This window comes from Dermacentor variabilis, chromosome 5 (assembly GCF_050947875.1).
Source record: "Dermacentor variabilis isolate Ectoservices chromosome 5, ASM5094787v1, whole genome shotgun sequence".
NCBI classification, from domain to species: Eukaryota; Metazoa; Arthropoda; class Arachnida; order Ixodida; family Ixodidae; genus Dermacentor; species Dermacentor variabilis.
Genome location: NC_134572.1, coordinates 120,921,172 through 120,937,579, shown reverse-complemented (window position 1 = coordinate 120,937,579; position 16,408 = coordinate 120,921,172). Strand labels below are relative to the sequence as shown.

The window sequence follows — 16,408 nt, the reverse complement described above, 5'->3', positions numbered from 1 at the left end:
ATGTTCGAAATTGTATCGTGTTTATTTAAAAGTAAAAAGAAGAAAACCTGGGTGTCTACTTTTATTTTTCTTCGAGGCAGCTACCGTGAATCCCTCTATTACCTTCAGAGGTAATCTGTTTTTATTTCCATATTTCTGGCTCATACAGGGAGGCGAGCAGGAAAGATAAAATGATTGGGACAGTTGGCGTGCTCTGTCAGAGCGCTGTCTACATTCCCTAGAGGTAGATGGCAATTAAGAAAATGGTATACGCAAGTATGAATATCACGCGCGAGCCGAGGACCAGATAAGTCAAGTATCCATTCGTGAATTTGGCGGTATTTACACTTTGTGTTAAGAATTAGAGCCCATCACAAAGAAGACATCTTCGTCCAAGTAATTCTAGATATGAGTCCCATCAGTAGAAACACTGAACTTGCCACAAACTCGAATTACCATGCTAGTTTTCGAGTTACCGGAAACGACAACGCGAGAGGCCGAGTTTGTGTCGCCAGCTGGTGGCGTAGAGCTCAACGCGACTAGCACAGATTTGCTGTTGCAGTAACCACATTTATTCTACTGAGCTGCAGGCGTAAATTGTCGGCATTAGCGTAATCGTGAACACGTGGCCTAGATTTATTTTCGGCCAGAAGAACATCGAGCACGACAGGGTGCCTAGTCATCAAGGTTAGAGGAAGCGTCGCAATATGTTACTGTCATCATGGTAACCCAATAAAAAGCTGAAGGTAAAAAGTTTGCAGGCAAGCCAGAACTCTAATATTTCCACGTAAACGACAAAATCTTTTGGCACCACCACAATAGCGATGATAGCCAGTGATATGTGCGCTATATCACAAAGAACAAATAGCTGAAAGGGTTGGAGCGCTTAGTAGCTGCTTGAAACACTGCGACACGAAGACGTTACTTGTTTCGCCTTTGGTGGTGGTGGTGCTGGTGCTGGTGGTGGGGATGTTGAAGCAGGCGGGGTTATCCTGGCATACATAGCCGGCAATTGTTCCGCCTGATCCTCCTTCGAGTTGAGATCTGGGGTGTGTCACCAGGTGTCGATGAGCCCCGTGTCTCGCAGGAAGGCTATCAGCAGTCCTTGCGCTCTCTTCCTGAATGCCGCGGGCCCTCCGGGGAAAACAACGTCTTAAAGATCCTGTGCGTAAGACCGCTCTTTTTTAGGTTGTCGACCATCGCTTTTCTTCCTGTGTCAAACTGCGGGCATAGCCAAATGAAATGTTGGATGTCGCCAATGTCACCACAGAAAACAGAGTGGGGAAGCGTGAAGACCAGTCTTGAATAACCAAGCTGGGGTGTACGCGGAGTCGGTCCTGATGCGGTACAAAAGCGTCGCTTGTTCGCGTGTAAATCCATGAGTCACACAGGATTCGTGTGGATTCTTGTGCATCTCTCTAAAGTGAAGGCGGATTGCACCCTTAGGGTTTTGGAAAGCTTTTGGAGCTTTCACTTTTGGGACACATGTCAGCGCTAGGCGTGCAAGGGCGTCAGCTTCCTCGTTTCCATCAATTCCTACGTGTGATGGAATCCACTAAAACCTTATGTTAAATCCTTTGCTCGTTAGGCCGTCAATCAGTGCCAGAGACTGCCTTGTAAATTTCTCTAGAGGTAGGCCCCGACGTAATCTCTGTAATGCTGACTTAGAATACATCAGCACCACGACATCTCGTGAAGAAAAGGCCCGTAGTTTCCGCAAAACCGCGGTGATTGCGGCGCTTTCTACTGTTGTAGAGGAAACTACGCGATCCACTCGGCCAGACCGTGACACATCAAACGATGGTATGCAGAATTCCGCTGCACAGCTATCTGTTTGTGCGCACACCGAACCGTCTGTGTACACTTCTAGATGGCTTTGAAACACGGTGCTCAAGTGATCCAGCACAATAAACATTGCTTCGGCAGTTGAAATGGTGCATTTCGTCGGTAGGTGGGGTACATTGAGGATGCAGGTAACGTCCGAAAAAGACCATGGCGGGTTAAGGCGACTTCTTTTAGGCCATTCCAATCCTAAAAAGCGGAAGGTGTTCAACGCCGCATGGAAATGTGAGCGAGTTCTTGCTCTTAGCCGCCGGAGAAGCGCCGTGCCTGCGCGTGACTCGCCCAGCCTTAATAGCTGCGTCAGCAAGGCCTGAGATGCCAAGAGGCGGAGTGGAAGAGACTCTGCCTCATTAGTGACTTTCTTGTTTGAAACCGCCGTTGGAACTCCCATCGCCAAGCGAAGTCCCTTTCTGTGCACTGCCTCCAAGCGCTCGAATTGACTCGATGACGTTGATATCAGAGGGAGCTGATAGAGAATGCGGCATGTTATCAGTGCAGCGTTCAGTTTAAGTATGGATATAGGATTGTTTCCCCAACGTACACCTGCCAATCGACGAAGTGCGTTGACGTTTTGCACTGATGCAGCCATAACACTTTCGACCGCACCACGCCATAGTAGCTTGTTGTCGATGGTGACGCCCAGGAATCTAACATGAGTTGCACGAAAAATTGAATGCCCTTTGATATTCAGCGTCAGACGTGTTGACTTCCGTCTCACTTCCGGGAAAAGCATCAACACAGATTTTTCTGCTGATAAAGATAGGCCAAGCGTCGATAAGTGGCGATCTGTAGTGGAGATTGCGGCCTGGGCTATCCGGGCCAAACGTTTGTGTTGGTACCCCGAGATCCAAATGCAGATGTCATCTGCGTAGATGGACATCTTAACTGCCGTCCGACCTACTTTCAGGGCATCTGGAAGGCAGGCCATGGCAAAGTTAAAAAGCAAGGGAGATAGGAAACTTCCTTGTGGGACGCCCAGGGAAATTCGTCGCTTGTTACTCATTATACTTCCGAGCTTAACTTGGACACATCGATCACTGAGAAATTCATGGACGAATCGAAGAGCATTTCCCGAGACGCCCATGGCGCGGAGTCCGTTGATGATGCCTGTATGAAGCACACTGTCGTATGCCTTGGCAACGTCCGTAAAGATGGCGAGTGTAGAAAGGCCGTCTACGCGATGGTGCTCGATATGGCTTAGTAGATCCAAGACACCGTCCTGGGCAGTCAACCGTGGGCGAAATCCGGTAATACATGATGGTAGTCTACTTCCTTGCTCAAGATACCATGTTAACCTTGTAAATATTAGTCTTTCCATCAACTTTGATAGGCATGATGTTAGCGATACTGGCCGATAGGAGGTGAGGTTTGCAGGATCCTTTCCGGACTAGAGCACTGGCACCACCCATGCTGTCTTCCACGCTTCTGGGATCTCTACTGTGCTCCAGACGTGATTAAATATGTCCAGAAGGGCTCGTTTTGATTCATATGACAGATTTGTCAGCATCTGATTGCTGATCGAATCGGGACCCACAGCACAGCGTCTTCTTAATTTGCTAAGCGCCAAATACAACTCACGAAAGGTGAACGGCGTATCCATGGTATGGAATGCTTCAGACAACAGAGGGTTCGATACTCCTGCTGATCTGCCAGATGTGTATACGTCTGCAAAATCTTCTTCAAGGGTTTGCAAATCTTTTCCTTGCTTTAAAGCAAGTGCTTCCAATGGCCTGTGTAGGCGAAACTTTCCGGATAGGCTATTAATTACTCCCCATATCCTTGTCATGGGAGTAAACTCCGATAAACTCTCACAGAAAGCAGCCCATTGAACTCGTCTTAACCTTTTTGTGTGACGGCAAATGACAGCGTTTATCCAGTTGTGTGCAGTTTTCGCAGATGGATTTCCTGTTTTTCTCATTAGTTTTTTCTCCGCTCTCCTACGCGCTGCGCAGAGGTTCTTTAGTTTCAAATCAGGAGTAGGGAAATGATCCGGCAGTTTCAACACTGATGTAGCCACACTTTTGCTCCTCAGCATATCTGCGAACAGCTTACCAGGGGATTCATCCAACGCTCCTTTGTATGTGTCCCAGCGTGTCACAGCACAGAATTGTCGCCCAGCAGTGTGAAATCCGGTGATGTTGGTGAAGATCGGAAAGTGGTCACTGCCCATCCTATCTCGGGCCGTTGTTGACGATACGACAAGGTCTGTAGAATGGATCACGAGGTCTATGGCACTCCATGAATCTGGTGGTCTGAAGAAAGTCGGTTTGCCATTGTTCGCGATACATAAGTCAGCTGCATCCGCGGCTGCGACAAGTTCCTTGCCTCGGGAATCTGCAGTCTTATCTCCCCAAAGAGAATGGTGTGCGTTAATGTCGCCACAAATTATTCTAGGAGAGGAGCAACGAATGCAAAGGTCCTTTATAAACGCCTCCATGGAGACCTTCCTGCGCGGACTTATATACACCGACACCACACTGAGTTTTATTTGTTTTTCTAGGCACACTTGCACAGCGGCGACTTCCAAGAAGGTAAAACAAACATCTTGCACTGGTAAGGTGACGTGAGGTATTTCTCACCTGGTGTATATCATTGCACTTCCATTTGCAAATGACGGCATACTCGAGTTTCCATGTCTGATGTACCCTGGGATCGTCCTTCCATTTGGGAGACCGGCCTCCGAGCGGGCTAGAATTGGTATAGGTATGTCTCGAAGGAAAAGGCTGAGTTCAGAAAGACGCTGTAAAATACCGGCGCAGTTCCATTGCATTATTAAGGGCACGTTTGGATGACGGAATGGACCAAGTGGGCGAGAAATTGCCATTATGCTACTGAGGGTACGTGGAAGTAGAGCAGAGTATTACTGACTCAAAGCCAGCACTTCCAGCATATCCTTGGTTGAACTAGCAGGCATCTTCGCGACGTGGTAACGTAGTGCCGTGAACAGAGCGCGTATCACATGATGGCAGTTTTCCTGCTGACTGTTTCGAAGTGGTACTTGAGGTCGGTTTACTGCGGCCGCATAGGTGCATTTTTCAGACTCTTTTCGAACAGGTTTCTCAGCGGCTGTGACCGTTTGCGTTGGCTCAATAACTTCGTTTATCGGTGTGAGACGCGGGAAATGAGATGCGTACTCTGTTTCCAAACCAGTTAGATGTGGCGCTCTGGACGTCTTCATCGTGTTCGATGGTGCGCTTGCACTCTTTGGACACAGAACAAACAACGTCTTCCTTCGCTGAGCAGCTGCCCGCGCTGGACATCGACCGTAGCTAGAAGGATGGTCACCGCTGCAATTTACACACACAAAGTTGTCTTTACTTGCACACGTCTTAAAGTCATGAGGTCCTCCACAGCGCTTGCGCCTCTGTTCCCCACGACAGTAGTTAGCGATATGTCCGAAGCGTTGACACTTAAAACAGGGTGGTGGTATCTCCACGTAGTCAACAAGCTCGTGTCTGGTGAAACCAAGGTTTATCTTCTCCGGGCGTTCAGAATTTGGAGCAAATGTTAGAACCACCGAGTTAGTGCGCCTTGACTCCCATTCAGATGACGAGGTTTGGACCCGACGGATGATTCTTCTTGCATGGAATACTCCCTGAGGTCTCAGGTAGGTGAGCAGCTCTTCATCCGAGTACCATTTAGGGACTCCTCTAACAATGCACGTGTTTTTCGTATAACTGTGTGGGACACGGGCACCATATGACTATGCCGCCGATATTCTTGGTCTCTAGAAGGACGTTGGCTTGCCTTTGTGTCTCTACATCTAAGAGCAACGTTCCCTGTGCTGTGAAGTGGCTCTTCACTGGTGCTCCACCGAGAATCGTTTCAAGCTCAGAATATAGGACAATAGGGTTTACTTGCATTAAATCATCTCTTTCGGATGCTGCAGTGATTAACACTGGAATGCCCTCCGCCCTGTCTTTACGATGGCGCACAATTCGGAAACCACCCTCGTCCATGTCTAGGTCTGAAGGGTTCACCACGTTGTCGTCCTCGATGATAGTTGACTCGTCTTCAGATTCACCAGTGTCTTGTCGCTTGCAGTCAGGCTGGCTTGTACAAACCAGCTGGCGTATCTGACCCGGTGTCAGCCCTTGGGAGGTCATGGCGGGGTGCTCGTCAGTGCCAGCTTGGTTCCTTCTAGCACCTTGTGAGACGGCGGGTGGCGCAGCACCCGTCGGTCTCCGATACGGAAGGTACCTTTTCGAGTCGACAGAAGTCTTGAACCATTCTGACCAGTAATATTACCATAAAATAACGAAAATAACGATAAATGTAGGCAGAGCTACTCAGACAGACTAGCAGCAGGTTCGTCGTCTTCGTTTCGCCTTTGCTCATTGTCACTTGATAGCCTTTCGTTGTATGTACTCATATGTACAGGTACGAAGAAAAGTAATTGGAACACGAAAGCTGTGATCGCAATCCATTCCAATGCTCTCAGCGTCAAGGAGAATCTAGAAAATGGAGTGCACATGCGCGAAGGTAGGTGATCATAGAAGCTCCATCCCGATGCCATCTGGCAGCCTTACGGCTGCTGGAGGGCATGCTACATGGAGTTCAGCTACGATTCTTTCCAGTTCATAGAACAGGATATGATTCCAAAGCGAAAAATTTTTGTTGGCTTTCTCGCAGAAAAGGATTGGGCATGCCTGCAACAAAGTTCCTCGCACGAAAGAGCTAGTAGGCTTCGTGATCTCTTAGTATAAACTATACAAATACAATTGTATGGTAATATGAATGCTCCACAAAGCGCTCTTCCATGTGAACTAGGCACCTTATCCCTGAAAAGACAACCATTCGCCCTGGATCCACGTTTCTTCACTATATCACTTTTGGTTCCTCGAGCGATGTAATGTAGAAGCTCACTAAGCAAGCCTAAAAAATATGAAGTAATCGTCGTATTCTATAGGCTATAATTTTTCATTTTTTGGTCTTCCGGTCATGGCTCTAATGCCACCACACCTTTACCGACACCATAGAGAACTTCGGGCTAATGGTGATAACAAAAGAATGCGCAATGGATCGTCACTGTGGTTACAGTCTTTGGCCTCTTGCGTGCGACCGTAGTCGCGTCCACCAACATAATCTTGATAAGAGAATAAAGGGAAAATAAGACATCCACCCGTTCGTAGCGATTGCTGCAAAGGAAACCCATACGGGTTCCTCGAAAGAAAAGATTCATAGTTGAAGAAAAATTCGTCCTTTCCGAACGTCACTGCGCTCCAGCCCAACGGCATCCAACTTCGCCTTGCTTTCCGACTGTTACGCCGGCGCTTTCTTCGTCTGTTGCTAACGCTACCGCACGGCGTTACTTGACTGACGTGTTGTGCGAGCGTGACACATGACACATTCTTCACTGACGCAGTCTTGTCTGCGCACGGCCGTTAGCGAGGCCACGAAGAGCAACGCTCCGCTCTATGCCTTTTCTGAACCAAAGATGTCTGTACAAGTATGGGATTTTTCCTGTGGTTTCGTCGTCCATGCGGCATTGTTTGGTGCTTTACGGAGCCTCGAAGTCTGCTGTTCATAACGTCCGACACATGTGCCAAGCGAGGACGCCGTAGTAATTTGGCTGTGGGACCGATAGCGACAGCATTATCCGTCCCGAGACAACAAAGCTGCCAAAGGAAACGGATAAATGCCAACCTGCGCCATCATTGCGAAGTGGGCAGCAATCCAAAGGTTAGTGGTGCTGCCGCTATAATTTCTCGCTCTGCGAAAAATATTCGGCTAAATTTGAACCGCATTTACTATGCTGATTTTATATAGGCATTCTTTTGTTAGTCTTCTCAATGAGGGGCTTTATTAAGCACCAGAAGTGCTGTTTGCATTGGTATGCGATGCGGCTATCCATTTGCCCGAATAAAACAAAGCAACCACTTGGGCGTATTGGCGTGGCGCAGCTGCCTGCGCAGGGCGGCAAAAGGACGAGCACGTTCCTTTTTCTACGTGTAATCTCATTTCTGTCGGCTCATCTCGCGTAGCTGCATTGTAAAGAGGTTATCTTGTTAGGTCTGCCCTTTTGGTGCCTTCAAATGAGGTAACGCGAATCGATAATTACGGTACGCGCATCTATATAATACTTTTTACCAAGTTACCCTTGCACAATAAACACAAAGGAACGTTTATGCGCGTATAACGTTCTGCTCGTGAACCTAACAGCGTTCATGTTACTTCTAATTGTAGGATTGTACGTTTAAATAACTACAACATGGACGCTTCATAAGAATGAATTGCTTGGGAATGACGGATCTGTCGCAATAGATGGGAAAACACAGAACACGTTTGAAATCATCTTATAGCGCCACATATATCTACTGCCTTTAAAGTAACAGACATATGTTAGCTGCGTGGGCTCAAGTCGCGTATCAGTGGTGTGTGCGCAAAGTATATTCAATACCCCCATGACACTTACGGCCTTTCATGGGGTCCCCTCTTCTGAAGACACAACAAAGGCAACCTTCGGAAGACGATTGCTAGTTTCGATTTCAAGGAACATACGCGCTCCTAGCGGTTGCCGGGCATCCTAACTTGATTTATTTTTCCTCTCTTTTTTGTGTGAAGTTTAAATCGGGCGAAGAGCGGGAACCCATATTCGTGCGTTCGTGGAGATCACCTCCGCTCACCCTTGCCACTCGATCAGCGATATCAGAAGTCGGATCGCGCTTGGTGATCTGCTTCGGTTGCCCTTCTAAGTATGAGGATGGGGAAGATAATAATGAGAAGCTTGATGAGGCGTGCAACGAACGGAAGGCGCTGGCAACCATGTGAACCAAACATAAGACGCAGATGGCTAAACCGGGGCATCACATGTGTTGCCTGGCTCCGTGGGGTTCTAATACTGGGAATTCCAGTTCTGCGAAGTTTTTCAGGTTTCCTAATGTCAGCTGGTAAACACAAGCATTTAACTTTATTTTTTGAGCAAGCATTATTTTACATGAATAAGCCAGTTCTGTGCAAGTCTGAGTGGGCTGACATGGGGGCAGTGTCGCTCGACCCATTTGTCGTGAAAGCAGCCCATCTATTGTCAGTGAAATACTTTTACTGAAAGGCTTGAGTGTGTGCTCGTTTTTATTGCTCAGTTACCTTGAATTAGGCCCGGCTTCGCTGTGCGAAAGTTTTTGAGCACCTGTATAATAGACGAGGCCCAATGTTATTTGTTTTGCTAGGGAAATGTATTTAATTATACCAGCAATACATGTATACACTATTTATAGATAATTAAGTGCGAACTTGTAATCCGCCTTGCGATGAATAGTGTTATTTTTTTATGAATTCTTGGTTTCTTGCATTGCTGTTACGTCAAAATAGTGTACTAATACTCGCCGTGCTTTTCTGTATATATGAATATGACGCAAAGTATGAAGGCGGACAGATTACATGCGCTTGTAAGCACTACAGAATAGTGCTAATAATGTAGTTCTAATAATGAGAGAAATTATAGGCTGCTTCCTGTTCATGCAGATGCATGTAGCCAGCTTAAAATTCTGTGTGTCCTTACTTCTCATAGTGTCAGTCAAATACATGTATTGCACTCTGCCTTCCTTCTGTAAGCCACGAAATGTGCCACTGTCATAAAATACGTGATAGTCAAGTTCTGTGCGACAAGCCCGTTATGGTTAATTTTCGCATTGGTTGGGATGTTCTGGAATTTGTTTGCTCATTAAGTACAAATTTCAGTTGCCAATGAAAATTGGTTCTGCAGATTGAGGCTTTCGCCCTGCGTGGAGGTGAGTATTCTTCCAGTAAGAAATGTGTGAATAAAAGTAAATCCTAAAAATGAAGAAATGGAATGTAATATCGGTGAATCTAGGTTGTTGACGACGGTTTACTTTATAAATATTTTTCATTACAATTACTTGGCACTGATGTGCATGAGCGCTGTACGATTGCTTTGAAAAATGAATAGAAGCTTCCGAGGTAAATGCGGCAGAAAAAAAGCGCCTTGTAAACACGGCACACTTCAGTGGGTTCTGCTCCGTGATCTTGCCAATGTCGCCGCGCGGCCAGCAGTCCTGCAAGAGAGCTCAAACACATCCCGCTTGCATGTGAAGTGGTTAAGGAGGGCTTCGCGGCAAGCTTCCTCCTCCTGGTGGTGCACCCTCTCCCTCTATCTTCTGACCTCATCAGTGACGTGATGGAAACATTGTTTTGTTTGTGAATTATTTCCAGTTGGATATCCGGCAGCCGCCAGTGGTGGAAGCGGCGCTGTCGCTGCGTATAAGTATGGGACCGAGTGTCTCTTAGGAGGTATAGGGAGTTTCCGCACAATGGCGAAGGTTCAGTCACACTCCAGGCTTCATCGAAAGAATATTGGGAAACAGTGCTCTTTAATGATTGAGGACTTCATAAGAGAGGATTCCGCTTCGTCGTGTTTACGCTATTTTCCTTTAGTTCACGAATTAGCTTCATTTTTTACATGGAAACGTGACCCAATTTCCGCAAAGCATGGTGCAGCAGTTTTCCGAATACTGGCCTGTAGCTGCTCACACGGGACCGCTGAAGTTAGCTTCGCTTCAGCTGCTAACGTGTAATGTGGCTCACGACAACAGCGCACGCAGCGATAGAAGCCACATTTGCCTTCAATAATGCCCGCAATCTACAAAATTATTTACTTCTTCTTACACTATCCCGATTCGATTAAAGAACACTAAAAAATATAATACCGTTGTTCATGTCATTCATCCGGCAAGCATATTCTGTCACTTTGATGACTTCCATAAAAGGAAAACGCATTAAGTTTTGCATGACGATATTTTTGTTCCCATTTAGTTACATAATAAGGGGCAACATATTGTCCAAGGTACCCCTTATCTCGCCTTCTTGATACAAGACACTGTGCGCGGAACTGTACATAGCAGGACCAGGCTTTAGGCTGTGTAAAAGTTGCTTTCTTTACGCGTAAGCGTAACTGGCCAGCTCGCCAAATGGGCGGTGTCTGTCTAGAGCCGCGCCGCAACTGAACGACCAAGGCGCCTGAGCCTCGTACAGGTTCCGATTTGTCTGAAAATTTCGTCTGCACATTAGCACTATAAGCAACCACAACGCAAAAATTTGTGGATAAGAATCGTTCGTGTCATTCGTCCGCTTTAAACTAACACTTTCAACAGAAAGACTGGCACACACATGTCTGACATTGCGCTGCTGAAATGTGCGCTATTGATCGCTACCAAAAAAAAGAACTTCGCTTGCTTTTGAAGATTACGTGAAGCACGCATTGGGGGGGTGGTTATTTTCGGCACTATATTCCACTCTGTTACGGGCTCACCCTTACCACCTTGCTTTACCCGTGCGTGCTAGCTAACCGGTATTTCGAGCACCACTTCAAGCAACGCATTCTGAACCCCGTGCAGAGCCTGCTGTGAGGATTGGGGGCTCAATCCCATCGCTCGTAATCAGTTGTCAAGATTCGTGTCGGGCATGAATTAGAAGGTAGCTGGCCCATGCCGTCGTCCAACTTATCCACGCTGAGGAAGTTCTTGAAGGGAAGGACTGCTTCTCATCGAGAACGAGGAATATGGGTTCATTTACAGTATCTACGTGAGGACTGTCGCAGTTCATCAGTCTAGCATGACTGCGAGAGAAAGTGCCCTGAGCGGCCGTACAACAGCGGTTTATAAACACTCGGTCCTCCCTCGATCCCTAGGTGAGGGAAACGTTCGACCATTCATCGTAAACAAGTCGCCTCTCTGCGCAAGGGATTACACACACACACACTCACACACACACTTCCTTGCGCAATGCTCACGGTCCTTAACCGACGTCAGACGGACTTCGTAGAACTCGGGGCTTCAGGAAAGGCGCCATTTATTCCCCGAGCTGACGCCCGCAGCGCAGCCGGTTGCCCATTGTCTTGCGTCTTGAACGGTGCGTGGGAAGGGGCCTCGAGCTACGTTCCCTCGGGGACTCCCCCGCTCACGGTAGAACGGGTAGGCGGTGTCGAGTTCCGGCACAAAGCCTGCTTCGTCGAACTCATCTTGGCTCCAGCGACGGAGAGTCGAGGACGTGCGCATTGTTCTCCACACACAGTCGACTTAGTGACGCCGTGGCTAGATGTTTGCGGTGGCGTTCCAGGAAAGTTGACGCCGCTGTCGCAACTGGCTGGCAAAACGTGCACCTCAGCTGGGCCGTTCTTAAAACTGCCACCGCCTCTGATCGCAGACGCAGATGTCTGGACGACAGCGTATCAAGCTAGTTGTCACGAGGGAAGAAAGTTAGTACGATCCCTTTACCAGTGGATCACCATGTTGTACTGAACGGTAATACCCTGCCAGCGGTACCAACAATACGTATTTAGGGTGCGGTTTTTTACTTTGATGCTCTCTTCGCGAAGCTGTCTACTCAGGCGTCATTGGAACGAGACTTGAGACGGCTGCTGTCCGCTTAGTCGCGTACTTTGCCGTCTAAAAAGATTATTGAAACACAGCCTCTGATCCTGAAACCAGCGAGAACAAGTTGGCACACGCACCGTGGCATGTGATATGTGCGTGCGTAGTCGGCCTGCCCGCACACAAGTGTGGACATAGAGCGTGTGGTGTCACGCGTGTAGTAATGCTGTAGCTCATCCACGCCACCGACGCAGGCACCGGCCTCAGTGGCGTGTTAACGCTGTGGTGCGATTCCGGTCTGGCGTGTGATGTAGCAAAAAATCTAGTGAGCACAGGAAGATAAGATAACAGTAATGGTGGTTAGAACTGCTACGGAATCCTTTGAGCAGTAAAGGCGCGTAGGCACTCTTCGACATCGTTCGCCTGCATCCTGCCTCGAGCCTTTGCTTGCCTCCGGGACATGTGCGTTGCTTTCAAGTGCAAACGTAACTGGCCACCAAGTGAAATCGGTGGTATCTGTATGATGCCGCGAAGCAATCGAACAAGGAAGGTGCCTGGAGGTTAAGGAATGGCGCGCCGGGAAAAGTACCAAGGAGCGCGCTGAGAGCGCAGCAGTGTAACGCCACCTAGAGGAATGTGTAGGTAACGTTCAGCGTAGTGCGGATGGAGAAACGAGGCGAAGCGTCCCGGAAGAGGAAAATAGGCGGATTCGCGCTGCGTTGACCTCCACTGGCAGTTGCTACAGGTTTTCTTTGCCATGGATACGTACCGAGTTCGTATAGTGATAACGTTCTCGCGCCCCGTACGCTGTGTGGGTGAGTGAAAGCGTGCGATGGTGAGCTGACGATGGCGGCTTGATCTCGACTGCACAAGGGGAGAAAACGCGTAGTATTCCGTCGCGCGCATGGCACCGGGGGATGGGAGGGACGTTGTACTTTGGCCGCGCGGGGGCTTTCATCTTGAAAGCGAACTGCTTTGGTGCACCGTCTAGGTGGGCCGATGGCTCGTAGCCTTGCGTGCGCTCTGTTCTCACCACTCAGCTTGCGTCGAATCGATAGGCAGCACGAAGGTCACTTCGCTCGCTGCTGCTGCCGCTATTCCTTACGCCAGATTATTCACAGCGAGTGTCTGCGGTCATGGTGTGGTGTTGGCCTTTGCGCGCTGACGCCATGCTAGGTAATTTAGATAGTAAGCGAATGCTTGCAGCGGGACGTTGTACTCCGGTGGCTACTGCGTATGATGGGGGCGGCGCAAGCCCTGATTTGAATACGATCTGTGATTCGGATAGTGTAGGCGTCTAGGCGCACCGAGGGCCGATAGTGTCGTATGCGCCATAGGCCCCGTACGCATGCGCGTTGCTCCCGTTGACGAAGGGAAACGTCATTGTGATGTTTAAGTGCAGTTCAACATTGCACAGCATACATGCATGACTGACAGTGGAATTGAACGTCGGCTCAAAGGGAGATGTTCCATTCCACAGACAGTCATGCATCTATTTTAGAGCGGAGCACTGAGGCGCCCGTTCCTGCTGCGAGCGTCGGCGTAAACGAGCGAACGGGCGCAACTGCTGATGATGAAAGCATCGCGGAACGCAGCGAGGAATGAGATCCGGCGATAGCGAGGAGAGCGCGAGGAAAAAAGCGTGAGAAGAAAAGCGTAGTGGCGCGCAAGAAGTGTTCTCCAACAGTCGCTACGAGATCGCGTGAGAGTACCGATCTTCTGTTCACTTCTCTCTGCGCTCACTGCTTTTCAGTGGCTAACAAATGGTAAACTTTATCTCTCGACGCACGACGTGCCTGTATCTGTCAGAAGTTTCTCGAGTGCTACCGATAGTTCTATCTGCTGGCTTCTTTCACCACAGCTTCTTGTTATGATTGTATCGGCGGCGCGAATTTTGTGTAGTACTTTCTGGAAGCCACGCGTTCACCAGCGATTACACTGGAACCTTTGATGGGAGTCACGTGTAAAAGCTGACGTGCTCGATCCTCATATTGGATTTTCGAAGATTACTCTGCCCGCCGCTAGATCGTTATACTTGTATGTTACTTGTTTTGCTGGGCCGAAGTTCACCCAATAGAGTTAAATTTGTAACTCGCCGTTTTGACACTGTATCGCTCTTCACTGTCACTACCACGGGAGAATATATATCATAATACAAGGCCAGCTCTTTCTGAACAACGAGCGACGCAAGCAGTGGAAGTGCTTCGTCTGCCACAGATGCTCAGCACCACCACCGAGAGGACGCTCTCGTACCGAATCAAATTATTTGCCATAATATATTGCGTATCCAAACACCTAAGCAGCTGCGCTCACAATTCGCATTAGGGAGTATCGTAATAATCGGTGAATTTTTCAATACTGAGGTGCAACCAAGGCGAGACAGGAACCTACCTAACTACCTACCTACCCCTAAGTGCCTGGAATAAGGCAAAGAATGCTTCGCATTAAATTGTTGATGTCACTTCTCACTTGCACGTATTGGTTGCAGAGATCTGTCTAGCGTTTCTAAAGAACAGGGGTCGCATGTTCGCTGTGAGAAGCAACCAGAGGTGGCGTCCAGGTATTCAAATCAGCACGTTCTGAAGATGAAGCCCGCAGTGGCTTAAAATGACAGGCAATATACCAGCGCTAATGATGTATCCAGACACAGTCGTTGGCTTTTGTTATAACAGGCATGCGAGTTACGTAAACAGAGTTGAGAGCGCTGCAAACTATGTCGCGCAAAGGTTCGCTGACAATATTATTATTATTATTATTATTATTATTATTATTATTATTATTATTATTATTATTATTATTATTATTATTATTATTATTATTATTATTATTATTACTATTATTATTATTATTATTTGGAGGCCTTTTCTCACACCCCGACAAATCAAACCCCCAAAGGAACTAGGAAAATAATTTATGTCTCAGCATCCTCTAGAACCTCTTGCCTAAAACAAATGTTTAAGACTCCGCTTGCCCATTGAATCATGATAAACGGATTAATTAGCTTGACAGGATAGCATAAAGGCTCTTGAACTTTTAGCAAAAAGAACATGTTAGAACGCGCATCCATTAGATCGTTCTGACGGTGCGTGAATGAGCCCGTTGTGAAACTAAATGACCACAACTTTTGGTTGCTGTGGTGTTGTCTGGCGGCGACCTCGTGTGCGGGAAAGGGGCCAAGTTGCGCTTGGCGATTGTTTTCCACTGGTCGCAATCCGAAAAAGCTAGAATATATTTTGCATATTTGAGAAATGTATAGTTCGATCCGTGACTAACTCGTCAAAATACATGGATTCGAAAAAATAGTGCGGCGCAAAAAAGAAAAGAATGATTAGCTCTGTTTCTGCTGCATTAGTTAAGTGAATCAATAAAATTTTCTTTCAGAGAAATTGATAATTACAAGAAAGTGAAATGTGTATTCTAAGAAACAAAAGCAGCTTTGCTGCACATTCATAAATACAAGTCTATACACACGCAGTTGTTAATTAGTTTCCCTCGTACGGCGAATCAGTGACAGCCATAGCAGGCACGCGAGGCCTGCAGTTGTGGAGAAGTGTCATACGCTACCAGGCGTCATGATATATATATATATATATATATATATATATATATATATATATATATATATATATATGTAGATATGTATGTTATCCGACACGGTGCTCAATTTGTATGTGGCAAGTGTGCGTCGTGATTGCTCCGGCAGCATCTCATGCTCTTCAATACACCTATTCCAAGTTCAGGTGAGCGGCAGCAGCAAATGGTGATATAAGGATGTTTACCTTTTTACAGTGTACCACTTACCGGGACCGCCGAGTGACTTTGACAGCAACACATTTCGAAGCTTATCCGTAGTGGCTTTGGTGTAGCGTTGCTAAGCCAGCGGGCGCGGGATCAAATCCTGGCCGCAGGGGCTGCATTTCGATGGGGGTGAAATGCAAAAGCGTCCCTGTACCCTGCATTACGGGGACGTTGAAGAACCCCAGGTGGTCAAAATTATTCCGGAGTCCCTCCCCACGGCGTGTATCATAATCAAATCGTTGTTCTGGCATGTAATAGCCCAGAATTTATTTAGTATTATTAGAGTTCTAAACACTATCTTGTCTACCACAATATAGGTGTCCATGGTAAGGCCCTATCGTCCGCGAAATTACTCAGGGTTAAAGTAAGTAATGCATCCTCATTGAAAGAGAGACGTCACCGAGGAACAATTCATTTATCAAAACATTCTAACTCAACTTTACTGAACATTAGATAGGCAC

At 47.5% G+C, this 16,408-nt stretch overlaps 1 protein-coding gene across 1 annotated transcript in view; it reads left to right on the top strand.

The window, feature by feature from the left end:
* The first annotated feature begins 7,223 nt into the window (after nucleotides 1–7,223).
* LOC142583126 (uncharacterized) overlaps nucleotides 7,224–16,408 on the top strand; it is an 841,809-nt gene continuing 832,624 nt past the window's right edge. The window contains exon 1 of the mRNA XM_075693456.1: nucleotides 7,224–7,503. Within this exon, the coding sequence (XP_075549571.1) occupies nucleotides 7,273–7,503 (231 nt within the window). The 5' untranslated portion in view covers nucleotides 7,224–7,272. The remainder of the gene's footprint in view (nucleotides 7,504–16,408) is intronic.